The sequence below is a fragment of the Trichoderma ghanense genome, assembly GCF_004382785.1.
Source record: "Trichoderma ghanense strain CCMA-1212 chromosome Unknown scaffold_2, whole genome shotgun sequence".
NCBI lineage: Eukaryota > Fungi > Ascomycota > Sordariomycetes > Hypocreales > Hypocreaceae > Trichoderma > Trichoderma ghanense.
The window spans coordinates 493,564-521,560 of NW_027395665.1; the positions used below are offsets into that span (position 1 = coordinate 493,564).

Genomic DNA, 27,997 nt, shown 5'->3' on the forward strand with positions numbered 1-27,997 from the left:
GCTCTAGATTGAGGCACGATACTCCGTATATAGGCGTTGGCACTTTGATTGTTCGGCATTCTCTCAGGAACAAGGGGAAAGTCACGATAGATCGGCCAAGACGCTCTTCGCCTGGCTCATCTCACCCGTGTGAGCATCTGCGAGTCTGTCCGTGGTAGGAGACGCAAACGTTCAAGCGTCTTTGTCATATGCTTGTTTCGCGGCTAACTTTCTACCGTGGCTCTCCTAGGCCATGTTGGGTATGCAATATGCTCTGGGGACCAACTCGCTTGGCTACGCGTACGATCCGAGAGCCCGCTGATAACCTGGTTCGTGATCGAGTGCGGAATGACTTCGTGTACAGTTATATTGGCCACAGTCTCTGGTCTTTGCCAGCAGCTGCGTAGCGTCGGATAGCTGCCGGTATCGGTCGAGACGAGTGTAAACGACGAACTGGCTCCGTCTCCCCTCACAGATGCCCCGGATTACGGGTGGGGATGTTCTGCGATTTCGTTGCATCCTTCGATCTCCTGGCCAATCTCGCCAAGTCGCCTAGGCCCTAACGATGCCGCCAAAAGCAAAGAAGGAAGAGCGCGGGAAAAAGAAAAGAAAGCCTTGGGTAACCCTGGAAGCTTTTCATGCTCGGAGATCAACTCTCTGTTCTCGCACATACTGTACGCGCTATACGTCTTGAGGAGGCCACGCTCTCGATTGTCAAGCCCTTGGCCGACAGACGCTCGAGCCTCTCTAGAAGAAAGGGGCAATAAGACGCCAGACAGCTGTGAGTGTCTGGGCGTCTCTGTTCCCTGCAGAGACTTGCGCGGCCAAACGGCAGGGTAGGGTAAAAAAAAAAGATCCTTTACAGAGCAGTGGACGAGACACTTGCGAATGTCGACGTTTGCCTGGGACGTTGCAGCAGCCGGCGCCATTGCGGATGTACATATGTGTGTTACTTGTTGTTTCCTATTACGATTCGTTCCCTGGCTGGTGAACCGAATGGGGTCACAGGCAGCGTTCCACACCAGGGCATTCGCAACATCGACAACACTGCATCAGAGCCATATATCGAAGACCATATCTTACCGATTCATACAGGCACTCTCCAACGTCACCATATTCTCCATCTGAGGGTAGAACCTCATGCCCTGGGCCTATCTGCCGGTACTGCGCAAGTGCTGCTTCATCCACAGCAGCTCCATGTAGAGACCACGGACTACGGAGGATTACTTCCAACCCCAGCAATGAAACGCATTAGGCCTCAATCTATCTACAGCACCCCCAGATCTCGAGAAGCCACTACTGCCACTAGGCAAGGTAGTAAGCAGTACAACAAGATGAACATGTTCAGAAAACGCTAGCACGAGAAAAAGAAAAGAATCACACACGACTAACAGGCATCGTGCAGATTCGGTTCCATGCAGGCATGCATGGGCAACTAAACCATTTCCTCCGTCCAGGGATATCAAAGAGTCAAACTCCCCTCCCCCGGTCTTGATGCTAATCCCCAACCAAACACCGAACAAGCCTCACAGTAATATTCTGTCCCGTCTGGCGGTTTCTGCTCACGCGGCACCGCGCCACTTTGTCTTTGTGCTCCCTGCCTACGTCTGCTCTCAGGTCGTATAATCCGTCTTTCCACTTCCTGTCCTTGACTTTTGCCCTTTGATTTGCTTTGCTGGCGCTGCCTCTCTACTCTAGCCTACCTCGTCTGCATGCAGTTGATTTGATGGGCCACAGGTCAGGTAAAACCCAACGGCATACTCCTTACGCCCGTCAGCCTTCTTCTACCGTGCCTTGCTTCGTACTACCTACCTATTCAGTCCAGGTTCGTTTTGTTCTACTACCGCGACTTTCATTATTGAGCACCTTTGCCCCGATCTCTACTTGTTTATTCTTAGCATCTTAGGGGTTGTATGCATTCCGTTGCCCAGGGTATATACGAGAAATACGCTCATGCCTCCCTCGCTCACCTTTCTTCATGTGACATCAAAGGGGAGACGGCAAGAAGAAAAAGAAGAGTCCACCGTAATGACTACTTAACAAAAGGACATTTGGGGTTGCTTGACGCGGCCCTTTTAAACTCGTCCCTTGCATTAGCAGCTGCAACGATGCCCTTTTACAGTGACTACTCATGCCTACTAAGGTAGGTAGGCACATGTAACAATTAGCTTCGTCGACGAAATGTTACATGGCATGGCTGCATCAGTCTCGTCGAATTCCCAGCAACATGCACAATCGTCCAACATCTTACGAAATCAAAATCTCAAGAGGAGCACATCCAAACGCTATTATCTTAGACTCGCTCTTATACTCTACATGGAATTCCTGCGCCGACTCTCACATACACGTCACCCGCAGCAACCCTGCGGAACCAATCACACGTAGAGGGGTGTACAGCAAAGATGCCCATGTAAACAAACAAGACAGCACTTCTACACATAACCACTATAGCCGCCCGTGGCATCGAGAGCCCGTGTACATCGACCGCTGCCTCTTGAAACGCCTCCCGAGTCGACAGACTACAGAGGTGAGAACAAGAAAGGAAAAAGAGAAGAAAACGTCAGACAGGTTCATGGATAAATGACAAGGGGTTCGAGGGCCAGTCTGCAGGCCAAATCACAGAGGTTTAACCTCGTGTGGAAGAGTGGCGGTTTTGTAGCCGCGATGCACCCGCTCCTCTCCAAATCCCCTCCCCTTGACCTTAGAGCTCCATAGCTGTATCGTCCTCCTCGTCTGTATCGTCCTCGGCAGAGGAGCCTTCCGACAACGGACTCACTTGCGCATTATTCCCTGCCGGAAGCCCGGGCCAATCGTCGAGCAGTCTCGAAATCAGCTCGTGGGCTTCTTGTGGAGTCATTGACGGTTGTGTCGTTGACGGCTGTGTGATTGTCGACTGTGCCGTCGTCGGCAGCCGGTGCGCTGCCCGTATTTCGGCAACAGTCTGCGGAGAAACCTCAGGAAACAGAAACATTGTAGGCAGAGGCATTGTGGGCAGGCTAGGCTCGGCAGGCGTCGCAGGCGTCGTAGGCATAAAAGGGGTTATAAGCGCGGCAGGTCTCGTAGTCGCAGGTGTCGCAGACCCAGTAGACATCGCATTTCTCGGAGATAACAATGGTACCGCGGGCGTCACACGCCTCCGAGGCATGGCAGGAATCATAGACCTCGCAGGTGTCCCAGATGGCGCAGAAGGTGGTGGCGGCGCAGGTATCTCAGGCGGCGCAGGTATCTCAGGGGGTGCCGGCATCGCGGGTGTCGCAACTGGCCCGTTCAACGTAGGCCGGGGGCGAGCGCGCGGCATCTTACGCTCCATCTCGTCCTACGATTCGTCAACCGCACTCCTCCAGTCGTTGGATGCTCGAGCATGTCTCGCCCGAAGCTCAGCGGCGCGAGCCCTGCTTGTCCAGCTGGCGACTCATTGTTAGCATATGCCATGCAGGCACGCGCTTCGCGAGCGTTGGCGGCTGTTACTTACATCTTGATGCGGCCGTCGTCGCCGCACGACGCCAGCATGCATGGATCGGCCGGGTTCCAGACAACTGCATTGCATCGGGGCTGATGGGCGGGCAGCCGCTCGACGGCGGCGCCAATGTTCTTGTGCCAGATGAGCACGTTGCCGTCTTCGCTCCCGCTCATGACGAAGCTCTCGTTCGCTCCGCCAAAGGCGCTGCGGATCATGAACTCGCCCCCCGTGTGCCCCAGAAACTTGTGCACCGAGTTTCGCGTCGCGAGGTCAATCAGCTGAGCCTCACCGTCCTGCCTATTGACCAGCAAGTGCCGAGAATCCTGACTGATGCTGACCGAGGTCGGGCGTGCCTTGAGCTCCAGATCGTACTCCAGCTCTCGCGTGATAGCATCGTACACGTGAATGGTTTGCAGGTCGTCGACTGCCACCAGCAGACGGCCATCGGGGGAACCACAGACATCCTGCACTCTGTGTTTCTTCCCCCATTCGATCGTCTCCTCGTCCCAGACGTTGAACGTGCAGAGGCCATGAACCTTATCGAGGCTGCCAATTACGAACGACCTGCTGTCGGAGGACCACACGCAGCCACTCACTGGCTCGTCAAATTGTTTCAGAGACTTGATCAAGGTACCAGTCTGCATCTCAAGTATTAGCAACGTCCCGTTGATGCGAATTTCAGGGACTTTGACATCCAAAGTCTCGACTCGCGGCTTTGATTGGGCAAATACAGTCGATCGGGGAGGGTGTGTCCGGGGTCACTTACGTTGGCATCCCACAGACGAGCGTACTTATCAAAGGAGCAGGTTACAATCATAGAGTCGTCAGGGCTCCAGGCGATATCACCAACGCCCTCGCCTCCATGGTTTGGGAGAACATGTGTGACTGTAAAGGTATTGGTGTCCCAGATCTTGACATGCTCCCGGCTCCCGCAAGCTGCCAGGCGCGTGCCGTCGTGAGAGAATCGGACAGACCAGACTTCTCCTCCGAGCTCGCCCAGCTCTACTGCCCATTCCGAGGGAAAATTGCGTCGATCACAGAGGTGATCCGAGTACAGAGACGGAGACGACGCTGCCGTATGATAGAGGCATGTGTCAATCTGGCTCTGTTTGACGTGCTCAAGCAGTATCGCCAGCCGGTTCTCGGGCAGCATGACCGAGGGCGAGATGCGTTCTGGATGTCAGTAGATTAGCAAAACAGGCCCTACCACAGACGGGGTTGTGGTCGGGGGTTGGCTCAACTGGATAATTCTGACAGCAGCTTCCTCCGAGACTGTCCGCGGGCACCATCCCAATCGGCCTTTCGCATCAAGTCCTCCGTCGACTGGCACATGAGCAGGCTCGATAAGAAGTGAAGTTTCGCCCTGTCGTGGTTCAGGGGTGTCAGTTCACCGCGGAGAGTGGTGAGCGCTCGGCTGGTGTCTCTCTGCTCAAGTAGCTCTAGGTATTTTTGCTGCCGAAGCCAGAAGCGCATAGCATTCTTGTCCGAGCCGGACGTGAGGACCAGACCGTTACCTCCGTCGTCATTCTCCTCCGCCACCGTTGCGCCTCTCAATAGGTCTTCGGCCTCCGCCCACGCACCGGCAAGCACGGCGGAGCGGAATGCCGCAACTGTTGGGCTCTCCAAGCTATAGCCGCTCTCCTGACTGACGCTGTCGGCTGCGGCCTGATAGCCCATGTCCTTGAGGGCCTGGATCAGTATCCGCGTGACCTCTTCTCGGCTGTGTCCAAAGTATGTTGCAGGCTGTGTGGCTGAACGCTTCTCGCCGTTAGACGACCCGTTTGTCACGACGCCGGCCTTTCGGCTGCCGTTGGCAGCGTACGAAGACGCGGCATCCCGCTGCGTTGTGGATGCGGGAAAGGAGCCGTTTGACTGAGATTGGGTGACGCCGGAGCCGTTGGCCGTCCCGGCCAGGTCCCCCCCGTCAGACAGCATGCTGATGCTTGCGCCGCCACGTCGCCTTCGCTTGAGTTGCCTCCCGGCAGTTGTGTCCGCAGCGGCAGGCACAGCGTCCGCAGCAGCGAGGGAAATGTGAGGCTCGGCTTCTGGCGGGTGTTCTAATGATGCTCGTCGTCGTCGGCCTAGAATCTGCGGAGGAGCCTGGAGCGAGGTCGAGGCACCAGCTGGGCCTGCTGTGGAAGACGCTATGTTCGCAGCAGTGGCCGTGGATCTGGTGGTAGAAGAGGCGGAAGTGTCGATGGGGTTCGGGACAGAAGGAGCGTTGAGTGCCGCTGATGAAGTGTCAGAGGAGCTCCGAGAGGCTGGCGGAGAGCTGGGGCCGTCGGAGGCGTCAACCGAGAGGGCACGAGGGTTCAAGAGTTGGTCCACGTCGACTCTACGCGGCAGGTGGCCGCGGGGCGATGAGGGAGGAGGAGGAGCTGGGGTCAAGTCGGAGAGGAGCGAAGCAGGAGCTTGAGACGAGGCTGGCCGACAGCCAGAAGGCGACAACGGGCTCGGAGGAAGTCGAGACGTGGGCGTAGGAGCTCCGGATGGCGAGGCACCGCCAAGTGACGGAATCCGGGCGGGACTCGTGCAGACGGCAGCCTGGCTGGCAAGACTCTGGGCTCGCCGCGGTAGACGGAGCGATGTTAGCAATAGCACGGGCAGAGGCACAAGCACAAGCACACGGAGATGCTCTGGCTTGCGTAGTTGCTGCTGTACGGCCGGAAGCAGTCGGCAGGAAGAGAAAAAGACGGGGCAAGGTTGAAGAAAAGGCTCGTCGTTTGCAGCGCGTGCGGGCTGAGAGAAATGTCGTCAGAGGGGTTGAATGTCCAGATCGATCGTTAGCAGACAGGCTGTGGAGGTTGTTGCAGGATTAAGGTTCCGGTCAAGGCGGCGCCGCGGGCTGTTCTGTTCTGGGACTCGGCTCGCTCTACGGCGGGTCATGGATGCGTTTCAGTGGCCGAGCGGCGACGCCTCAGTGGCTGGGGCGCTGTGGGCGCGCTGCAGAGGCGAAAGCTACAGGCAGGGCGGCGCTGAAAGGTTACCTACCAAGGACAATCCCTGGGCTGTCATTGAAGGGATTTGGTCGACAGATTCATGGATGAATACATGTATTGAGTGTCCATATGTAGAAGCTGAGAGGTAAGAGCTCGCTCGTACAGCCTGCACCTGACTGTTGAACGAATAAACTTCCCTCATATCAGCGTGTCCAATGTGATGATTATTATCACTCTCACGACATGCTGCTTCATTCGTCTAGGTAGGCGTCACGTTAATACGATGGCCTAGCGGCCCGTGGCGACAAGCTACAGCCGCTACGAGGCGCCTTTACGGACCAGACCTTAGGTGCCTTACTGAGAGCTGAGCGTTTGATGATACGACCCCTCGAGCTGTGTCTGGGACATTGACAGTTGCTGTGCTTGCCTCAAAGCCTCGGAGATCGTCAAGTATAGCATCAGGCGTCACACAGAAGGTTTCAAAGGCGGCTGCTTTGCACTGATAAGGGCTTGCGAGCTCATGGTGAAGTGCTGCATCGAACGCAAGTCGCCGTCAGCAATGACCCTGGACATCAGCTGGATGATGATAAATCACAGCCTCTTTTCTGTTAAGTACTTAACCTGCGTATAGGTGATATAAACCTAACCTTACCAATCCGATGAACCAAGGCAGGGCATCTTCGAGTGAATACACGCCGTAATGCCGTCACATGTGATGCTGCTCAGCGCCTCGCTTTCGCACTCTTGTTCAAACCAAGAGACTCAACCTAACGCTGCCCGTTTGTACAACGCATCAATTTCAAAGGCACATGTATGGCAGAAACATCCTGCTGCTTCGCGCTCCTCACGACCCCGTTAGGCGCCGACTTCGCCCGCCCTGTTTCCGCTTCCATGCTTGACGGCCACGGCTGGTTGGGCTGCAAGTTTCCGGCTGCATGTCCCGCGCCTTTTGAGTGGCTCCCGACCCAGATTCCCCTGCCTCAAGACCCTGATGGCTTCAGAGGTGCATGTGCCTCCAGATGGCCATTTACTCAAAACGAGTCTGCTGGGGTCCACCAGCAGTGAAAGACATGTACGAAGTACTGCGTCTCGTGCACCAACTTACATATGAAGGCATTCGCCCAGCTTGGCCTTTGTTCAGCGTCTAGAAAACCGTTCATGTCGTCCGCCAGCTTCGTGGGTATTCGGGCATGAGTGACGATGAGTGGCAGGACAAGTTGAAATTTAGTACGTTCGAATTGATACCTGACACGGCGTCGACTTACATCGATTGGCTGCCGCTTGGCTGGCGCCCAAAAACGGCCGTGACTGGTCACCCCTTTTTTTTTCCCTCTCCTCTCTCTTGTCATAGTTCATTGTTTTACCCAATAGCTGCTCGTGTTTTCACAAATTCTCCTCGATTCTTCTTTGTTTCCTTCCCTTCAATTTTGCCTTGTGAAACCTCTGGCGCATTTGCGGTCTGTCCACATCATCGAGTGACGTTAGCCCCCTGCTAGGCTGCATGTGCTGAGTTTGCAGCCTCCCCAGCGAACGCACCAGCCTCACGTGAAGGGGAGCCCGACTCGCATCAAGTACCGCTACGTGCCACCAGCGACCCCCTCAGGCCTCTGCATCCCATTCATCCCACTTATCTCGTACCGGTACCCCGCCGCCTCTCAGCTGCATCGCCACACGTGGCTCAAACGAAAACAACTCCCTGAAGCCGCCTAGTGGCTTTTCCCAGTCAGGCTCTCTTCCCATGCGAGTCCTCCTAACTCCATCCCGGCCATAAACTCGCATCTTCTCAAATCTTCAGCCTGGCAGCGGCTCTCCGCCATTTTCCCTCCCTTCTGCGAATCCACGATAACATTAGCTGCAAGCGCCTTCTGGGAGAGCCACGTCTGGTGCAAGTCCCCAACGCTCGAACCGGCAAGACCCTCCTCACCGTCTCACCGGCTTATCACACGCGGCACCCCGCCACTTCTCTCGACCGCCGCCGTCTTCGCGATAGCCTCTTCCCCCCTTAATCGACGAACCGGCTGAGCTTCCGATCGCCGACGCCTCGACACATACCGTCTCTTTATCCCATCACCGCGCGAACATGAGCGGCCCTGGCTCTTCGCTCACCCAGACGGGTGGCATCACCGATCCCGCCCTCATCCAGTGAGCCTCGACTGCTCCCCTCCCGCCCCCTCCCGCCGTGGCCGCTGTTGCTGACGTCGATTCTCTCTCACCCCTCTAGGCTCGTCAACAAGCTTCAAGATGTTTTCGCAACCGTCGGGGTCAACAACCCCATTGATCTTCCCCAGATCGCCGTCGTCGGCAGCCAGTCGAGCGGCAAGAGTTCAGTGCTAGAGAACATTGTCGGCCGTGATTTGTGAGTCCATCAGCGTCCCCTATCTCGGTCCCTTTCAAACGATGAGAGCCATGCTTATAGTTCCTCTGCAGCCTGCCCCGAGGTACCGGCATCGTCACGCGGCGCCCCCTCGTCCTCCAGCTCATCAACCGCCCGGCCCAGACCAATGGCGTCAGCCACGAGGACATCGAAGCCGGCGCCGACAAGGCCGCCAACCCGGACGAGTGGGGCGAGTTCCTTCACATGCCCGGCCAGAAGTTCTACGACTTCTCCAAGATCAGGGAGGAGATCTCGAGGGAGACGGAAGCCAAGGTTGGACGAAATGCTGGCATCTCGGCAGCCCCCATCAACTTGCGCATCTACTCTCCCAACGTCCTCACCCTGACGCTGGTCGACTTGCCCGGTCTGACCAAGGTCCCCGTGGGCGACCAGCCCCGCGATATCGAGCGCCAGATTCGAGACATGGTGCTCAAGTACATTTCCAAGTCAAACGCCATCATCCTGGCTGTCACCGCAGCTAACATCGACTTGGCCAACTCGGATGGCTTGAAGCTGGCGCGCGAGGTCGACCCTGAGGGCCAGCGCACCATCGGTGTCCTCACCAAGGTCGACCTGATGGAAGAAGGAACCGACGTCATTGACATTCTGTCCAACCGCATCATTCCGCTGCGCCTGGGCTACGTTCCTGTTGTCAACCGAGGACAGCGAGACATCGACAACAAGAAGGCCATTGGCGCTGCCCTGGAGGCGGAAAAGAACTTTTTCGAGAACCACGCGGCGTACCGCAACAAGAGCTCCTACTGCGGCACCCCCTATCTTGCTCGCAAGCTGAACCTGATCCTGATGATGCACATCAAGCAGACGCTGCCGGACATCAAGGCGCGCATCTCGAGCTCCCTGCAAAAGTACAGCGCCGAGCTGGAGAGCCTGGGCCCGTCCATGCTCGGCAACAGCTCCAACATTGTGCTGAACATCATCACCGAGTTTACCAACGAATGGCGCACGGTTTTGGACGGTAACAATACCGAACTGTCCAGCACCGAGCTGTCTGGCGGTGCCCGCATCAGCTTCGTTTTCCACGAGCTCTACGCCAACGGAGTCAAGGCCCTCGACCCCTTTGACGTTGTCAAGGACCTGGATATCCGAACCTACCTGTACAACTCGTCGGGTCCTTCGCCCGCCTTGTTCGTCGGCACCACGGCTTTCGAGCTGATCGTCAAGCAGCAGATCAAGCGAATGGAAGACCCGAGTCTGAAGTGCGTGTCGCTGGTGTACGACGAGCTGGTGCGGATACTGTCCCAGCTGCTGTCCAAGCAGCTGTACCGCCGATATCCCGCCCTGAAAGAAAAGATGCACAGCACCGTTGTTTCCTTCTTCAAGAAGGCCATGGAGCCGACCAACAAGCTGGTCCGAGACCTGGTCTCGATGGAGGCCTGCTACATTAACACGGCCCACCCCGATTTCCTGAATGGCCACCGCGTATGCATGCCTCTGCCCTTTTCTGCCTCTTGCACCATATCTCTGAACTGGTGATGCTAACATGTTTCGCACTTTCTAGGCCATGGCCATTGTCAACGAACGTCATAACCCTTCAAGACCCGTTCAAGTTGACCCCAAGACTGGCAAGGCACTGCCTTCTTCCACGCCCGCCCGAGCTGCCAGCCCTACAGTGCCAGATGCGGACGGAAGCTCAAATGGTGGATTCTTTGGCAGCTTCTTCGCGGCGAAGAACAAGAAGAAGGCCGCCGCGATGGAGCCGCCGCCACCCAGCCTCAAGGCCTCAGGCACGCTGTCAGAGCGTGAAGTCATCGAGGTCGAAGTCATTAGTGAGTCGGGTGCTTGTCAAACAAAGAATGAACGCGTCCATGCTGACTAGGGACAGAACTGCTCATCTCTTCCTACTACAACATTGTCAAGCGAACCATGACCGACATGGTTCCCAAGGCCATCATGTTCAACCTGGTTCAGTACGTGTCAACAAGACTGATGTTGGAAGAAACAGAACCGAGTGCTGACCATTTCACAGGCTCACCAAGGACGGCATGCAGCGTGAACTGCTGGAGAACATGTACAAGACGGACAGCATCGACGACTTACTGCGAGAAAGCGACTTCACCATCCGCAGGCGGAAGGAGTGCCAGCAGATGGTCGAGTCTCTCGGCAAGGCCAGCGAGATTGTCAGCCAAGTACAGTAGACGGGGACGGGACCGGACGCGCATTTCTAGATTGGCGTGTTAGAACGAATTGGGCGACTTACGGCTTATGAGATGCAACGACGGCACGCACGATGACTCGCTCCCCCTTTCTTCCTTTCCCCTCAACCACAACCCCCCTTTTATTTTCTTCTTTTTCGATACCATCGGCTGTTCCGGAGGCTAGAGTAAATGAGTAATGAGAATTTGTCCAGGAGAGAAGGGGAAGAGTCTGGGGTGTCGGCAATGTGGGATTATCAGGGTAGGAAAATCAGACTCGTCGGAATGGCGGAGTATTATTGGAGAGGCGGAGCCGGTTGTTTCTCTCTCCATTTTCTCAGGATCGAGGTAGGATTCTTGAGAGATGAGAGACTGGCTTTTGCTTTTGGTTGTAGGGGAGAAGGGTTTCACTTGTTTTAGGCTTATAGCATGAGAGATTAGAATAACCATTTGCTTGTTTTCAATCGTTGATGCGTAGCATCGTGGTGTGCCGTATTATCGCATTACTTTTTACACTATGTGGCTTTCGCGATGGTATCTAGTATATAAAAAACAGGAACACAGGAACCGTGTAGTTATACCAGACGCCTGATACCATAAATATCAGATGGAGCAATGCGTCAGCATACAGTCCCATCCGTAGATTATGACGAGTTATGAAAACCGAAACGCAATCACAGCTTAGATGCCCCCCTCTCCTCTTTCAAAACGACCGCCCCCCCTTCAAGCTCATACTGCCCTCCCCTCTCCCACCCAGCCCACTCCCTCAGGACATCCTCTCCTCCATGACCGGGCACGAGATGCGTTCCCACATAGCCCCCTTCCTCTTCGTCAGCGGGCGAATAGAGCGGAGTGTCGCGGAGCGTCACCGCGGCCCTTTGGTCGCCTTCCCTAGCGGGCTGCTGCGATTCCAGCTCGTGGTAGTGCAGCACGGGGACGCAGCACGCGTCTGTGCCGTCAAAGACGGCCTCCCATTCGGCGCGCGTCTTGCGCTTGAACGTCTCGGTGAAGAGGGCGCGGAGACGAGGCCAGAGGGAAGCGTCGTGCCGGCTAGACTCCCAGCCTTGATCCTGCAGGCCGAGGCCCGTGAGGAGGGCGCGGAAGAATTGCGGCTCGAGGGCGCCGACGGACATGTACTCGCCGTCGGCGGTCTCGTACGTGTCGTACCACGGACAGCCCGAGTCGAGGATGTTGTTGCCGCGGGGCTTGTTCCCCACGGGGGTCTTGAGGGCGATGCGCGGGAAGGAGGCGAGGTACGAGCTGCCGTCGACCATGTTGGCCTCGACGACCTGGCCCTTGCCCGACGAGGCGCGGGCGACGAGCGCGAGGAGGACGCCGTGGGCGAGCATGGCGCCGCCGCCGGCGAAGTCGGCGAGGATGTTCCACGGGGGGAACGGCTTCTCGCCTCGTCTGCCCAGGAGGGCGAGGACGCCGGAGGTGGCGAGGTAATTGATGTCGTGGCCGGCCATGTTGGCGTATCTGCCGTCGCGGCGGAAGCCCGTCAGGCGGCCGTATATGAGGCGCGGGTTGGCGGCGAGCAGGGCGTCGGGCCCGAGGCCGAGCTTCTCCAGGACGCCGGGCCGGAAGGGGTCGATGAGGACGTCGACGTGCTTTGCGAGGCGCTTGACGAGGGCGGCGCCGCGGGGGTTCTTGAGGTTGACTATGAGGGAGGACTTGTGCCGGGCGAGGAGGTCGGGGGAGGGGACTGCGCCTTCGGCGGTAGAGGGGGGCTTGTCGATGCGGAGGACGGAGGCGCCTGCGTCGGCGAGCATGAGGCCTGCAAAGGGGCCTGGGTTTGCGTTTTAGTATGAGGAGCAGACGATGGATATGGGGAGTGAGGATGAGCCGATGGTGAAGGTGGATGTGAGATGTGTAGCAGTGACATACCAGGAGCGAGGCCGGCAAACTCCAGGACTTTGATGCCTTTTAATGGGGGATCCGGGGCCATTGCCGCTGTCAATTGAGGAGAGCTGGCTGCTCTCACAGTACTGAAGGGTCTTGAACGAAACTCTTTTACATCTCCGTTGCAGATTGAGCAGATGAGCTGAGATCCGACACGGCGGGCCGAGGTTTAGCGTGTGGGGTAATAGCCGGCGGCGGGCTTCCACAAGGAGAAGGCGGTGATTCCGTATCAGCATTGTATTCGGACGAGGTCGAGTTATAAGAAAACGTTATATTCCACAATAAAATAAGTTGAAAGGTGGTGGCATCGAATGCGCGAGACAAGAGTCGTTTGGAAATAGGAGTGGTCGGGTGTATTCGCATGTAAGGATAGAGCGAAAAAAAGTTGGTGGGTGGTTAAAACAAAGCTGCGAAGCGGCTTTGTATTAAGTAGCAGCAGTATGTAGAAGCAGCAGCTTTACTTACTACCTCTATAAACGCCTTCAGCAGCTGGAGACATTAAGCCTGTATCAGATCCTGTCAGCCAGAGAACTGGTAGTCCCTTGCGTGCTGTGAACTGTTCCACCTCGCCCTCAAGACCTGGACTTCTTCATCCAGCTTGATGCCTGTGCTGGACGATATCTGGCGGAAGCACGATATAAGCGACTCCTGCTGCGACGGGTGCGTCATATCCCTCGCAACCCACAGCAGCCCGGCAATGAGAATGGGATCCCACTGCTCAGCAAACTCGTTGCGCGTAGCAATTCCGGCAATCTGCTGAGCGTGCCAGCTCAACGACGATAGATGGCGCTGTCGACTAGAGAGCCGTAAAAGCCGGGGCTTGCGTTGCAGAAGGAGGCGCGAGGATATGTGGTAGACAATGTTGCACTGGAGAGCAATCGAGTTGGTGTAAACGGGGATGGGAAACGAGGAATCGTTGTCGGCGTCGATCTGGCCGGCTTCGACGCTGCGAATCTCCAGGATGGGCTGCATTTCGACGGGACGGCTGTGGTACCACTGCTGGCAGCTTGACCATAGCGAGGACCATTTCGATGAAAATAAGGAGCCTGCCCCTGGGGACAATCTCTCCTGTGTCGCTGATGTGAAGAAGGGAGGGGAGCCGGAAGCGATGTTGTTGCCATTGAGCAGTTGAAGACAGCTAGCGAGCTGGCTTAGACAAGCTCTGTAGATGGACTTTGTCGACGGTGGAAGGGCACGGTCTGCTGAATTCATGACGAAGCCCGGAGATGTCAGCGGTGGCTGATCAGTCAACAGTGACGCTGCGAGGTCTGTTGTAAGAAGAGTGTGTTAGCCAATTACTGAGGTGTTGAAGCTTGAACAGTTTCCCCAAGAGGCGCGACTGGACAACGTAGACTCACCGACCCTAGAATGGAACAGCAACAAGGTCTCCAACGGTTCGCCAACACCCGCAAAGCTGTTGGCATCCATCGACAACTCGTCGGCCTGGAGAAAAGACAATCTTCTCCACTTAGAAGGGCTCAAGGTGAATACTTCTCCCAGCGCGAGTAAGGCAAGCCCAATACGTCTAATCCGCGGCTCTTCGACATCAAAGGACGGGTCAGGGGCTCGCCGAGCCACGGTAGAGCCTCCGTTTGCAGCACTGGATATCGCCATCTGACTGGAAGCAGCCGAGGATATCGCGGTCATGATCGACCGTTGTTTCTGTGCGAGTAGCATGATTTCGGTCCCAAATGAGGCCCCCACGTCTCCCGCTTCGATCCAGGGCGCGAGGTTATACCGAAAGTGAAGCAGTGCCGCAGTCTCATTCTTGACAGACGCCGCGTGGGTAGTAGAAAAGTAATCTTTCCATTCGGATTGCGGGAGGGGAGAGACGGTCTGGAGCTGACTGGCCGCGCCACCTTCTTTAGGTCTGATCCGAGTCTCTGGCTCGTCGGCAGGCAATGGCGGCCCTTCGTCCTGAGCTTGAGTCACTCTCACGTTGGAGTAAACGAAAGTGATGTCCGGGTATTTGCACACGACGCTCCTCTCCTGACAGCTCCCACAACGGGGCTTGCGTTCATCGCCTGCAGGAGCCAGTCAGCATGTGCCTTTTAGATCTACTAAGTCAAAGAACATACACTTTCGTCTCCTCTTCCGGCATGGCAGACACCCCGTCCGAACCCTCCTCTTCGCGTCAGGGACGTTCCGAATGACGGGCATCGCATCATATCCCAGCGAAAGCACCCGCTATGCTTCGGTACTGCATGTAAGCATTATAACCCGCTCGCTTTATCCCAGCGGCGACTGAAAGATAGCAAGTGAAAGAAAGCTGTTGACAAGGGAAGTTGATAAGAATGCAAGTGATACTGCTGAATCGTCAGGTTTTGGCTTGCCGTGGAATTCTTCATAACTACCCAGTTCGTATACAGGCAGTGTGAGAAGGAGAACCTCTAGCGCCCCGCTAATGGGTGCAGAATTCTGTGGGGTTGCCCCGTTAGCTGTGCATGGGCCTTATTGCCTAGTTGGGTTAGACTTGGATATAGCAAGCTGGCGATATAAGTACTACTATCAGGTAGATTCATACCTTCTTCTATTACTGGTAAGGGGTAGGCTTGAGGAAATAGCATTACGAGATATCAGATAGAAGACTGCCGTTTCTATAGACTGCCGTTATTCACACGGAAAATTTTCTCTTCTTGTTTCACAGTTCCTTCAAGCCAAGATTCCACTCGCGAAAGTATTAACCAAAGAAACGCATTAGATTAGAATGAATAATTCGTGAGGTATCGTGTGACTACAGTCATTAAAAAAAGTACGGCCCTTCTCCTGCCAGCAGCTGTCCCAAATCTACAGCTTCTCAACCCGCGACTCGTGAATCTCCTTCTCCTCATACCGGGCTGCCGCACGGCCCTCAACGAGAGCCACCAGGCCAACCTCCTCCTGCACCTCCCTCATCAGCCGGGCATCAATCTCGCCGGTGCGGCTCTTGAAGACGCGGTCCATGTCCTCGAGCGTCGCGTTCTTGGTCTCGGGGAGGCAGAGCCAGACGGCAAAGATGCCCACGACGAGGAAGCCGGCGAAGAAGATGTAGGTGCCCCAGGCCCAGGCTTCGAGCATGGGCGGGACGAAGAAGGCGATGGCGAAGTTGTTGAGCCAGTTGCTCATGGCGCCGATGGAGGCGCCCTTGGCTCGGATGGAGAGGGGGAAGATCTCGGAGACTAGGGTCCAGGAGACGGGGCCCCAGGTAGCGCCGAAACCAGCAATGTAGACCCAGATGAGTGCTACAAGACAAGTGATGATTAGCCATTATGGAAATTCTTCCAAATTCTCGATATTGTTCGTGACTTACCAACTGCGATCCATCCAGCGGCGACGTGATGAGGCCAGTCGTGGCCGAACTTGGCAACAATGATACCAACAATGACCATGCTGACAGCCATGACAATGGAGCCAACGAGCAGCATGGGCTTTCGGCCGACCTTGTCGATGATCAACTGCAAAAACGGGGTTAGGAAACCGCCAACGGCTCATAGAAGGGGTACGCGAGGTAGCTTACCATGGCGGGCACCGTGCTGACGATGAAGACGACACCGGTAACACCAGTAGCCAGCAGAGCGGTGGTGCCTCCAGTCAAGCCCAGAGTGATGAAGATGTTGGTAGCATAGTAGATGACTAGAGGCAGGTTAGTTGAAGGCGTCAAGACGTAAGGAGAATAAAAAGGGGCTACTTGCTCGCATCGATTCCACTGTATCCAACGTTAGCATACACTGTGAAGAGAGAAATGCAAGAATGCATAGGGTTATCTCACCTCCACTGCTGGAAGAACATGATGAAGAAACCAGTCAGGACACGCTTGATGTTGTCCTTGGAGTTCAAGCACATGGCATACTGGGCGAACTGCTCGATAAAGGCGTTGCTGTTCTTGGCCGCCAGCTTGGGCAGGTCCCGCTCAAAGACGCGCCTCTCAAAGACGCTCTCGGCCTTGATCTCCAGGTACTCAATCTGCACGAGCTCGTCGTCGACGGGAAGCTTTCGCATCCAGGCCATGGTCTTCTTAGCCTCCTCGTCGCGGCCGACCTTGACGAGCCATCGGGGCGAAAAGGGCATGAACCAGATGCCGATGGCGAGGGCGACGGCGGGAATCCCTTGGATGATGGAGGGGAGTCTCCAGGCGAGGTTGGTCTGGCCCTCGCCGGTTCCGCCAATGAAGTTGCTGCAGTATCCGACCCAGAAAGAAAGCATGATGCCGAGAATGGTGGCAAATTGGTAGAAGGAGACCAGCAGACCGCGCATCTCGGGAGCCGACAGCTCGGCGTTGTAAAGAGGGCCGACACCGCTGAACAGACCGACGCCGAGACCGGTGAAGAATCGGCCGGCGTACAAAAGCGAAGACATGCCCTCGTGGGCTCCGACGTAGAGGTAGCTGCCCAGGATGACCCAGAGACAGGCGATGAACATGGTGTGCTTGCGGGAGATGATCTCGCCCAGGACACCGGCGGACAGCGAGCCGACGATGCCGCCCAGCTGCAGGACGGACGTCAGCCAGCCGGTAGCCGAGGACGAGTTGACGACGGCAGGGAAGTTGTCTTTGAAGCGAGTCATGACCAGGGACTGGCCCAGCACGCCCTGCTGATAGCCATACCTGAGTACGTAGTCAATATGACTGTAAGCATATAATTTGGCAAGCAGCCTACTTACTCAAAGCCTCCCAGCGAGGCAAAAAAGGCGATGAAAAGGACCTTGGGGTTGTTCCGCAGCGACTGCCACATGGTCTTCTGGGCCTCGTGGACACGGCGTGCCGGCTCCACGGCCGCGGCGCCGCTGGGCGCAGTCTCGATATCCGTCGATCCAGTGGACATTGTGCCGGTGCGGGAAGACAGGCGACAGGATCGACTCTGTGTCGTGGCGAGAAAGACCTTGTGCTGGGCGACGACTTTGAGCTGGTTGAGGGACAGCGACCGATCGCCTTGCTTGGGGATTCAAATATTGGGACAGACGAGGGGGGGGCAACCCCAGGTTCTTAAATGCCAGCCCATCATCGCTCGCCTCCGTACTCCAGGTTTTTTTTCCCCCTTCCCACCCTGTCTGTCTACCCCATGTTTCCAGTGTTTAAAGCTGCCAGCCCTCGCCGTCGCGAAAACCTGGAGCCCCATACGAATCGAATCATGTCCCGGCGGGCGGTGGAGACGTGCTGAGGATCGGGGGTGGACACTGGCGTGGTCTGGAGTGGTTGAGCTTGTGAGATTCTGCGAGCAGCCGTAGAAAATCAAGGTGGTTGTAGGCTCCGACCCCTGTTTTGGGAATAGCGAGGCCGGAGGTGTGATGCCTTCGGGTGTTGGCCGGCCCTGACTTCTCACGGCTCGGGGCACTAGAAGCGGCTAAAGGAGGACAAACCACAGGCTGTTCCCAATGAGGCAGCGTAGCCTACGCTCACCACCACCTCAGCGAGATCCCAGAACTGACTCGCCGCAGCAGCGAACAAGCCTTCAGCCATCCAATTGCCATGTGCCGCCGGCCCAGCACAACCGTTCGGTTCCTCAAGCCGCCACCGACATACGGGCCTTTTCTATCCGTCTGCTCCATCGACTAGCTGCCCACTGCTACACTGCGTCTGCCGCCCATTGGCCAGAAGGCTCACAAGTCCCGGCCCGCGAGCTGCGGAGAAGGAAAGGAAGCGCCTCCCATGCATCGAACATCCCAGCTGTTCTCCCCCGACATTTCCCCAAATTTCCCCACGTGGAGAGCCGAAGGTTTTTTTTTTCTTTTACTCTTCTAAATGGTGACTTGAATTTCTGGCCATGACCCATGATTGTTGCTTTTTTCCTGTTTTCCTACACAATTTCATCGTGATACGACACGCTAGTCGTGTAATTGACGTATCTGTCTAGTGCTAGAACGGCTTCTCGGCTCTCCTCCCCCCATCGCTCGTCTCCCCTCAGCACTCCAACCTCTAGTACACAAAGTCACGCCAGAAAGGACTCGATATCAGACCAGAAAAAAAGGTCGGCAGGGAAGCGAGCCTCGGGAGGGGAGCAAAGCAGAGCCGAAGCACGGAGAGGGGAGAGAGAGTGAGAGAGTGAGATAGAGATTCGGCTGCTGCCGTCTTTCCCATGGCCTCTGACAATGGAGGATGCCACGGCCAACCATGTGGACGGGGACGCCTTCATGTCCCCGACCTCGCTCTCCCCCTTTGACGAGTACGCCGCCAATCCACGGTACATCGAGCTTCAGGAGGAACTGCGAGGCCTGCTCTTCGCGGGAGTCACCAGCTTTGCCCCGAGTAAGAGCGCATCTCCCGAGCCCGCCGCCGCCGCCAACGAGGACGAAGCAGCAGCAGACCATGGCCGGTCTCCTTCGTCTGTCCCGTCGTCCAAGAGCCTCGACTTCTCGCGCGTGTCCATCCCCAAGATGAGGCTCGTCAAGTACCTCAAGAACTGGGTCACCGAGTGCTCGCCGTACCTCGACAAGTTCGACGAGGCCCGCCACTTCGGCATCCAGGTGCCCCTCATGGCGCAGAGCTCGCCGGGCCTCTTCTACGCCGTGCTCGCCTTCTCCGCGCGGCAGATGGAGCGCAAGGCCTGCCTGGACAGCAGCCACGACAGCCTCGAGCTCTACCAGGAGAGCATCCGGCTGCTCGCGCCCGGGCTGCAGGCCAAGGACCCCAACATGCTCGTCACGGCCTGCATCCTGGCCGTGCTCGAGCTCATGTCCGGCAGCCCGCGCAACTGGCGGCGCCACATCGAGGGCTGCGCCGCCCTCTTCGCCTTCTACGAGGTCACCGGCTTCTCGGGCGGCCTGCTGCAGGCCGTCTTCTGGTGCTACGCCCGCATGGAGCTCTGCGGCGCCATCATCTCCGGCGGCGCAGAGAGCACCGTCCTGGCCCTCGACAAGTGGGTGCCGCCCGTGCCCGACGGCTTCGGCACCACCCGCGCCCACGCAGAGGACTTTGTCAAGAGCATCTTCTACCAAAAGGGCCGCGAGACGCCCGACATGCACGCCAACTGGGCCGTCTACCTGTGCGCCAAGGCGTGCGACCTCATGTACCGCCAGGTCCGCCTCGTCGAGCTGGGCGAGCCCGACGAGGCCGACGACCGGCCCTTTGCCGACCGCTGGCGCCGGCTCTGGTCCGAGCTGCAGTTCTGGCGCGACACGCGGCCCAAGTGCCTGCTCCCCATCATGACGACGGAGCCCGGCGAGAACCAAATCTTCCCCATCATCCTCTACGCCCACTGGGCCGCCATTTCGAGCAACCAGCTGTACCACACGGCGTGCATCGTCATGCTCGAGATGCGGCCCCCCGGCGAGATGCTGCCCAACACGCTCGAGTATTCGGCCATCTGGCACGCCCAGAGGGTCTGCGGCATCTCGTGGACGAACCCGCACCGCGGCAACCTCATCAACGCGATTCAACCCCTCTATGTCGCCGGCAGGCTGCTGACGCACCCGAGGGAGCACCTCGAAGTGGCGCGCATCTTCAAGATCATCGACCGGACGACGGGATGGGGCGCGATATGGCGGTTGAAAGACCTCGAGGCGGAGTGGGGGTACGAGTCGGGAGAGATCCTGAGCATGATTTGATATCCGGGTGCTTTTCCCCTCCTTTTTTTTTTTTTTTTTTTTTTTGTTTGTGGCTAATGATGAGTATAATGAGCAAGGAATGACGCTTGGAGCCTGTATGAATGGCAACCTGTATATATGATAGAAACAAAACGCCATCGTACGAAACATGAAAACTTACTCATAACATAAATTCCCACGTTTACATAATCAGAATTGACGCCAACAAGTTTGTCACTTTTGAGAGTGTTCCCTCATTTCCTTGGATGCCATCTTCAATCCTTGAACTTGGCACATCCGGGAACAAACCAGTAGTTCCCGCTAAATACGGACGTTGCCAGCAGAAAGGAGATGAGAGCATCGACACCGGCCTGGTCGAAGCTCTCGAGGCCTCCTCTTGCGGATACCATGGCCCTGGTGGCATAGGCGTGTGTGAATGAGACGTCTGGGTTTCCCTCAAAGAACTGTGATGAAAGCCCCTCGCATTAGCAAATGGCCATGAATTGTGCATACATCATACGACAAGCATCTCCAATGACAACGAAAGCTTCTCAAATGGTTGAACATAAGCGGCCCGGTTCAAATCAGAGTGAGGACTCACCGCTTCCGAGCACAACTGCATGGCCAGCGTAATCGTCTGCGCAGAGGGTTTCTCCTCCTCCGCAAGCGCCCTCTTCATCATCTCTATGCAGGCGAGCCGGTAGTGCTGCATCAAGATGTGGCATCGGGCCGCCTCTCCGGGATCGTCCGTGTTGAGATAGCGACGGTGATAGGAGATGTAGAAGATGCAGGCGAGCAAGCTCGGGTGCTTGATGGCGAAGGGCACATAGGTTGCCCGCATACGCCTCATGACGTGGGGCACCTCATCGCGGGGGAAGCAGATCTCGTAGCCGTACGTGAGGACCCAGTCAAGGACTTGAGAAGGGAGGAGAGGTCAGTTGATGTCTTTGTTCTTGGTGAAGAGCAGTATATAATGTGACCGGCTGCAAGCTTTTGCAGTCAAGGTCTCGATTATACTGCCACGAATAGCGACGATAATGCCATCACAGCTGTACAGCGACTAGGGGAGTACGAGTTAGGGACAGCATATTGGGTAGCATTAAATGTGCTCCACATGCACCATAGATCGGCAATGTCGATGATCTGAGATCTGCATGGGGAGACAAGGAACATGGGAGAGAACACAGCAAAAGAAGCAACGCGGACTTACAAAAGTCAAAGGCCTTGCACTCGTCAGGCGACAGCTCCCAGGCAAACGACCAGCCATCCGTCTTCGTATCACCAATCAACTTCGTGGGATGAGGCAGCTCCGCACTCCGCTCCACGGGTCTCGTCTTGGGGGCTATTCTCCGAAAGCCCGGACGGCCCAGCAGCCCCTCGTCCTCTGCAGAAGTGGTGCTACCACTGGTGCATGTGATAGCAGCTGGAGATGACGAAGACGTGGGGAGCCGTGACCTCGCACCAACAGAGCTGGTACCTGCGGAGGTGGAGTCGGGGGACTCGGACCGGGCGGGACGCTCTGCAGAAGCGGCTGCGGGTGCATGAGAAGCGGCAGACGACGCTGCGGGACAGGCACAGGCACAGGCATTGCTGCTGTTGTTGCCGTTGGCGGCCTTTCGCTGGCGGCGGCGGGCGTGGGAGTCCCTGGCCACGTGAGACCGGATTTGGCTGATGCGCTTGGCCGAGGTGGACTCGCGGGGGTGCGCCGTGTTGATGAACTGCAGCTTCATGACCGGCGGACGGTTGGTTACGGTGGAAGAAGAGCTTGATCCATGACTATGATTGTGATTGGGGGCCAAGGGGCCAGAGGGGGGCCGGGCTGGCTGTAGGGCTGGCGGCCGGGAGGTGGAGGTGGAGGTGGGAAGCGGCCGATGCAGCATCTTGTTGCGAGAACTGCTGCAATCGTCAATGATCGGCTCCCCCTCTTCTGCTCCTTCAGCCGGGTAATAAGTGCGTATGAAATGCGTGGAGCTGGTCTTGTTGGTCCTGCCCACGGAACCAGCGGAGACACAACACCAGACACTTTGGCCTGGCCTGAGAGATGGGTGGGATGAATTGCTACCTCCCAGCAGGCGATAGAATGTTGTACAGCGGCAGAAGCGACTAGGATAGGGAAGACACCGGCACAGCCTGATCAAGACGCATGCGAGCGGGCCACTCACGATGGAATGCTCTTCGTAAAAGCGGGCGGACAAGCTCGGGGTCAGGCCAAGGAGAGGTTGAAGTTGGGCCAAGGTTCGCGGTGGTTGGACTTGGAATTACACGTACGGCAGCGCAAGTACCGGGACGGGCGGGTTGAGGAGCTCCAGCTGTTTTCCGGGGTTGAGCCAATGGCGGGGGCGAGCCGGAGCGCTGCAAATGCCGAAACGGGGCTCTGGAGAGGTTCCGCCGATAGGGCCTGAGGGCGGCTGTCGCAGTGCCTCTTACAGCGGTTGGTGTACATGTACTTGGCATCTCCGACCAATTTACACACCTATGCCATGCTGACAACAAAAACAGCTGCTATCGCCATGGAAATTAACACGGCATTCGAATTGAAGCCATCATCATCACCATCGTCGTCGTCATCGTGGGAAATGAGACACTCATGCTCCCTCTATCCAACAAAATGAAGGATGACGAACCTCTAGGCTGAATCATCCGTTTCAGCCACTCGCTCGTCGTCAGCAATCCATAGCCGCGTCTCCAGTCGTGCCGCGCCACATCAGCCGCTACCCAAAACCAGAATAGGCAGCATTCGCAATGCATTGAGGAGCCTTTCCAAGAGACCAATTGCCAGCACACATGCAACTTGATCCTTCGCTTAGGGTCGTGCATGATAGTCGATGCAGGGGATCAGGAGAAAATCTAAGGCGCAGCGAAACAAACTTCGCAAGCAGCCAGTCGAACTTGACTCGAGTTGTTGATAAAGCTGAGCTCGTGGCCGTTTGCGCTGCGTCTCGGGAGAAACACCATCGACTACGGCGAATCAACATCAGAGCTTCAGTGACGTAACCACCGAAATATCAGGCTATCCAACGGACAACTTGAAAGAAGAGAGTAGCGGTTGTCAGCCTTCCAACACCTCAGATCAAGCAGCCATGGACAACCTCAGCGGAAGCAGATCAAAGCACCAGGAGGCGGAGGAGGAGAGAAGGGCTCTGGCTCAGGCTCAGGCATCGACCGACATGCCGCAGGAGGTGATACCCTTTGACCCGGCACCAGCATACCAGGAATCACACGCAGAGCCGTCCGCATCTCGTTCGCTTTCGGCGTCAGTATCGGCTTCCACGCCGCAGCCGCCCGCTCTGGTCCCGACCATCACCTCGCCCTTCAACTTCCCTACCGATGGCCAAGGCAAAGGCAAAGACGCCTCTGCAGCTCCGCCCATCTACAACGCCGCCAGCAGCAGCGGCGGCGGCTCTGCGCCTGTCCGGCCCATTGCCTTTCCTCAGATCAAGCCGGACCCGAACTCGCCGTTTCTCCCAGCCTATGCCCCTGTCCTCCTCAGCTACGGCATCACCAGGGAGACCTGGCAATCTTTCATGGCCACGATTTCGGCCTTCCTGACGGCTACGGTATCCGACCGAGCCCTGTCGCACGCCACCGACATGGCCGCCCACATCGGCCAGGCGCCCAAGAACCTGGGCAAAAACGTCGCGGCCCATGCAAAGTCCATCGGCAAGAACGTGGCCGACAACGCCAAGCGCGGCAACCTCATCGGCGCTGCCGTGGGCCTCATCGGGGGCACCATCTCGCTGCCCATCTCGACGGCGCTGGGCATCGTCGGCACCTCGCTGTCGCTCCCGGGGCAGGCCATTGGCGCCGTGACCAAGAAGCCGCGGACGCCGCAGGAGAGGGCGGCGACGTACGCGGCCGTGGCCAACGACGAGTGGCTGCACATGCGCGGCCTGCACGCGCATCTGTTTGACTCGGCCGGGCTGGCGCATTATCTGGGGCTGCCGCTGGAGAGCATGTTGAGCTTGGCGTGGGAGTCCAAGGAGAGCGATGCCGCGAGCCAGATGAGGGCGCTGGAGCCGCATGTTGCCGGGCTGGAGGTTGAGGAGGGGACGATGCTGCAGCTGAAGACGCAGACGCTTTGGCTGGTGCTGATGCCAGGGAAGACGCCGACATCGAGTTGATAATTCTCACATGAGATGTGTTACAAAGATGACTTGCAGAGATTGGATAGCTGTTATATGAGAAGACAAAAGGAAGTTTATAGAGAGGCAATATACAAGCAGGAATTGGCAAAGACCAGTATTGTTTGTTTGTTATGTTGAGCTGTTTACAGTCTCTTTGTCTGGTGCAAAGTGTAGCATAGAGCTACCCTGGATCTTTGCACCTGAAATCGGCGAATTGTACGCATAGGGCTTCATTTACTGACCTAGATACTTATTCCAACCATGTGCGGCACGGAAGTTGAAGGGAGGGGCAATCCAACATCCCAGATTTGAACAGGCAGAGTCAAACGCTACTTCATACTCCTTATTAACTCTACCTCGGTAGTAATTACTACAGTAAGACTGGAAGAATGGAGCGGTAGCAATAGAGAGTAGAATGTCTTTCTCGCTTTACCGAGCAGCAGCAGTAATAGTACTATCAAATTTCTAGGTTGCTGGATAGCCACTCCCAAAGCTGAATTGAGTAATCTTTCTGTAATAGAGAAAAGAGGAGGTTCTGCTCAACTGGTGGCGCATCTGGAAACGGTTGTGGCCCTGGTCATTGGGTGACGAACAAAAGAAGCGTGCAAATCACCGTAAGCGCCGCGCTCGCTAGGCAAAGTCAATTCTGGACGCAAGTACCTAGTCCTCAAGAGTCCGGGACAAAAAGACATGATTGTAATATGGATGAGAGATGCTATAGCTGTATGAACAGGAATGATAATAGAAAGACGGTTATTCAATCTCCTGGCTCTTCAGTATCACATGAGATCGCCACTCGTCGAAGCAGCGCAAAACGCAGCAAAAAACAAAACGGCGCCGTTTATCTAATTACCGGCTACTAACGACGACGGAACGTTATTGCCGATCCACGTGGGACAAGGTAGTGAGAACTCTAAGCAGGTTGTGAGGCGAGGCTGGCTAATTACAAGGCGTGCTATCGTATGTCACTTACTACTAAGGTACCTAAGTATGAGCAAGGTATGTAGGTATAGTAGGTAGATGGCGAGCTATTTTTCATCGTTTTTTTTTCCTGTTTTCCTTACCTTAGCGGAGGATCTATGCTGAACCAACATTCAATTCGTCAACTCCCATTCTGCAATCCCACGGCGATTCGTTTGTCTCTTTTTTGCGGTCTCCTCTTCAATTACAGTAAAGGGAGATAATCAAACAGAGACAAGAGGGATTCGTCGGCAGCGAGAATGATTGAAGAAGCACCTCCCGCCGCAAACGATGCGCCGCCACGCACCGACGCCAAAGCGCACGATGTCGAACCCGTCGTTGAAGAATCTGCAGATGACCGCGTCTTGGTAAGTCAATGAGGTCTCTCAGGAAGCAAAGACTGTGTTGCTGACGGTGCCTTAATAGACCAAACTTGGATACAAACCTGTACGCTGTAAAGCATCTCTATGATTAGCGGACTTTTTTCTCATCATGAGCAGGTGCTTCATAGGACGTTTAACCTGTTTCACAACTTTTCAACCACATTTGGTGAGTTCATCATCACTTCTCTGATAACAACTGGGAATAATGAATGCTAATGAGACACAGCCGCTCTCTACTTCATCGGCGGTGTCCGCGTCACCTTTTCAACCGGCATCGCTGCCGGTGGCAACCTCGCCTACTGGTGAGCTCATCCATCCTCTTTCCCCCCCCGCCTAATAACGATAATCTCGTCTTGCTATGAACACGCAAACTCACTGCATCTTCTTCGCAGGACGAGCTTCATCGTGACGTGCGTCTTCAGCTTCATCAGCGCCGCCGTCATTGCCGAAATCTGCTCATCGCTGCCCCTTGCCGGGTCCATCTACCTCTGGGCGGCAGAGGCTGGCGGACCGCGATGGGGAAGGCTGTTTGGATATGTCGTGGCGTGGTGGAGCACCACGGCCTGGACGACTTTTTGTGCGAGTATGTTGCGTTGATATATGAGAGACAAATGATGGGTAACTGACTGGAGGAATTGAAACTCTACAGGCAACACGCAGGGAGCTGTAAACTACATGCTGTCGGTATGTCTGGCGACAAACGATCCCCCCCTGAGCTACAATTCGGGCTCATGAGATATGAGGAGAGAAAAGAGAGAATAAGGAAGCTAATCCATGTCTGACAGGAAATTGTCGTCTTCAATATTGACTTCCCCTCGGATCCGTCAAGCGTCAAGTTCCGCGCCGTCCAGTGGATCTGCACCGAAGTCCTGCTCGCTTTGGCTGCGATATGGAACCTGTTGTCTCGTGAGTCCTGTCCTTTCTGTCCCATGCGCCATCTCCTCTTATGATACGGCAACAACATCATCGAACAAAAACTCACCCCTCCCAGCCAAATACTTCAAATGGATCTTCTACCTCTCGACCGGCTTCGTCCTCCTCGACTTCGTCCTCAACATGATCTGGCTGCCCATCGGCACCGCCCACACCCTCGGCTTCCGCACCGCCCACGAAGCCTTCATGACGACGTACAACGGCACCGGCGCGTCGCCCGGCTGGAACTGGTGCCTGTCGTACCTCGCCACGGCGGGCATCCTCATCGGCTACGACGCCTCGGGGCACGTCGCCGAGGAGACGCGCAACGCCAGCGTGTCCGCGGCCCGGGGCATCTTCTGGAGCACCGTCGTGAGCGGTCTGGGGGGATTCGCCGTTGTCATTCTGTTTCTCTTTTGCACTGTGAGTCTACATAGCTGATCTGGTAAATCCTTGAGCCTGGACGCGCATCTGACACTTTCAAAGCCCGACCCGGACACCCTCTTCTCGTATGGCAGTGTCCAGCCGTTCGTGCCCCTATATGCCGTGCTCCTCGGCAAGGGCGGCCACATTGTGATGAACGTCATCTGCATCGTCGCCCTGTGGTTTGTAAGTTGCTCCGCTTCCACCCCCCCCTTTTTTTTTACCATCTCCAACTATGCTCACACTCACCCAGAACACCGCCATCGCCATCCTCGCCGCCTCGCGCCTCGTCTTCGCCGTGGCCCGCGACGGCGTCCTCCCCTGGTCCTCGTGGGTCTCCCGCGTCTCCGACGGCCAGCCCCGCAACGCCGTCATCGTCGTCTGGGCCGTCGCCTCCCTCATCACCTGCACGATCCTGCCCTCGTCGGTGGCCTTCACCTCGCTCGTCTCCGCCGCCGGCGTCCCCTCGGCCGCCGCCTACGGGCTCATCTGCCTCGGCCGCCTCTTCTTCACGCCCAAGACGTTCCCCAAGCCGGCGTGGAGCCTGGGCCGCTGGAGCAAGCCCTTCCAGGCGGTGTCGGTGCTGTGGAACGGATGGGTCGTTGCGGTGCTGTTCTCGCCGTATGTGTTTCCCGTTTCGGGCGAGACGCTGAATTATGCGCCTGTCATCATGGGGGCGGTGACGATCTTTGCCGTCTTGTCGTGGTGGTTGATTCCGGAGGAGAGGTGGTTGCCGAGTCGGCGGATCAAGGAGCAGCTTATGGCGGGAGAGTCGGCCGATGAGGAGTGATGGACGTGTTGGACATGATTGGGCTTGATATGCGGAGTTGACGTTAGATACCCAGTAGACTGTCATGAAATGGACATCTCTAATAAGAGCCGTTATCACCT

The 27,997-nt window shown here is 56.5% G+C and overlaps 11 protein-coding genes across 11 annotated transcripts; 4 read left to right on the forward strand and 7 right to left on the reverse strand.

Moving 5' to 3' along the window:
- Positions 1-464: 464 nt before the first annotated feature.
- Positions 465-908, reverse strand: CCMA1212_002550 (uncharacterized protein; the record flags this gene model as incomplete). The annotated part of the gene is made up of 1 exon (XM_073699931.1): positions 465-908. The coding sequence occupies one exon, from the start codon at positions 906-908 to the stop codon at positions 465-467; it is 444 nt and encodes a 147-aa protein (XP_073561282.1).
- A 1,772-nt stretch (positions 909-2,680) lies between these two features.
- Positions 2,681-3,277, reverse strand: CCMA1212_002551 (uncharacterized protein; the record flags this gene model as incomplete). Its single annotated transcript, XM_073699932.1, has 1 exon — positions 2,681-3,277. One exon carries the CDS (start codon positions 3,275-3,277, stop codon positions 2,681-2,683), a length of 597 nt encoding a protein of 198 aa, XP_073560900.1.
- An 18-nt stretch (positions 3,278-3,295) lies between these two features.
- On the reverse strand, positions 3,296-6,900 carry CCMA1212_002552 (WD repeat-containing protein 26; the record flags this gene model as incomplete). Its single annotated transcript, XM_073699933.1, has 5 exons — positions 3,296-3,383; positions 3,452-4,077; positions 4,206-4,612; positions 4,681-5,998; positions 6,850-6,900. The coding sequence occupies 5 exons, from the start codon at positions 6,898-6,900 to the stop codon at positions 3,296-3,298; spliced, it is 2,490 nt and encodes an 829-aa protein (XP_073561041.1).
- Positions 6,901-8,116: 1,216 nt separating this feature from the next.
- On the forward strand, positions 8,117-10,908 carry CCMA1212_002553 (Vacuolar protein sorting-associated protein 1; the record flags this gene model as incomplete). Its single annotated transcript, XM_073699934.1, has 7 exons — positions 8,117-8,122; positions 8,369-8,520; positions 8,600-8,734; positions 8,806-10,192; positions 10,272-10,539; positions 10,596-10,680; positions 10,740-10,908. 7 exons carry the CDS (start codon positions 8,117-8,119, stop codon positions 10,906-10,908), a joined length of 2,202 nt encoding a protein of 733 aa, XP_073561042.1.
- A 671-nt stretch (positions 10,909-11,579) lies between these two features.
- Positions 11,580-12,853, reverse strand: CCMA1212_002554 (Isopenicillin N epimerase component 2; the record flags this gene model as incomplete). Its single annotated transcript, XM_073699935.1, has 2 exons — positions 11,580-12,694; positions 12,793-12,853. The coding sequence occupies 2 exons, from the start codon at positions 12,851-12,853 to the stop codon at positions 11,580-11,582; spliced, it is 1,176 nt and encodes a 391-aa protein (XP_073561278.1).
- A 473-nt stretch (positions 12,854-13,326) lies between these two features.
- On the reverse strand, positions 13,327-14,967 carry CCMA1212_002555 (uncharacterized protein; the record flags this gene model as incomplete). Its single annotated transcript, XM_073699936.1, has 3 exons — positions 13,327-14,075; positions 14,166-14,831; positions 14,886-14,967. The coding sequence occupies 3 exons, from the start codon at positions 14,965-14,967 to the stop codon at positions 13,327-13,329; spliced, it is 1,497 nt and encodes a 498-aa protein (XP_073561279.1).
- Positions 14,968-15,594: 627 nt separating this feature from the next.
- CCMA1212_002556 (MFS glucose transporter mfs1) lies at positions 15,595-17,845 on the reverse strand (the record flags this gene model as incomplete). Its single annotated transcript, XM_073699937.1, has 7 exons — positions 15,595-16,028; positions 16,097-16,241; positions 16,304-16,419; positions 16,587-17,389; positions 17,446-17,713; positions 17,745-17,800; positions 17,841-17,845. 7 exons carry the CDS (start codon positions 17,843-17,845, stop codon positions 15,595-15,597), a joined length of 1,827 nt encoding a protein of 608 aa, XP_073561280.1.
- Positions 17,846-18,870: 1,025 nt separating this feature from the next.
- Positions 18,871-20,325, forward strand: CCMA1212_002557 (uncharacterized protein; the record flags this gene model as incomplete). Its single annotated transcript, XM_073699938.1, has 1 exon — positions 18,871-20,325. One exon carries the CDS (start codon positions 18,871-18,873, stop codon positions 20,323-20,325), a length of 1,455 nt encoding a protein of 484 aa, XP_073561281.1.
- Positions 20,326-20,579: 254 nt separating this feature from the next.
- Positions 20,580-22,184, reverse strand: CCMA1212_002558 (uncharacterized protein; the record flags this gene model as incomplete). Its single annotated transcript, XM_073699939.1, has 3 exons — positions 20,580-20,768; positions 20,825-21,219; positions 21,515-22,184. The coding sequence occupies 3 exons, from the start codon at positions 22,182-22,184 to the stop codon at positions 20,580-20,582; spliced, it is 1,254 nt and encodes a 417-aa protein (XP_073561044.1).
- A 1,200-nt stretch (positions 22,185-23,384) lies between these two features.
- Positions 23,385-24,425, forward strand: CCMA1212_002559 (uncharacterized protein; the record flags this gene model as incomplete). The annotated part of the gene is made up of 1 exon (XM_073699940.1): positions 23,385-24,425. One exon carries the CDS (start codon positions 23,385-23,387, stop codon positions 24,423-24,425), a length of 1,041 nt encoding a protein of 346 aa, XP_073561045.1.
- Positions 24,426-25,648: 1,223 nt separating this feature from the next.
- Positions 25,649-27,896, forward strand: CCMA1212_002560 (Thiamine transporter thi9; the record flags this gene model as incomplete). Its single annotated transcript, XM_073699941.1, has 10 exons — positions 25,649-25,756; positions 25,815-25,835; positions 25,889-25,937; positions 25,998-26,073; positions 26,164-26,354; positions 26,421-26,455; positions 26,557-26,677; positions 26,763-27,106; positions 27,170-27,292; positions 27,360-27,896. The coding sequence occupies 10 exons, from the start codon at positions 25,649-25,651 to the stop codon at positions 27,894-27,896; spliced, it is 1,605 nt and encodes a 534-aa protein (XP_073561468.1).
- Between the last annotated feature and the right edge of the window lie 101 nt (positions 27,897-27,997).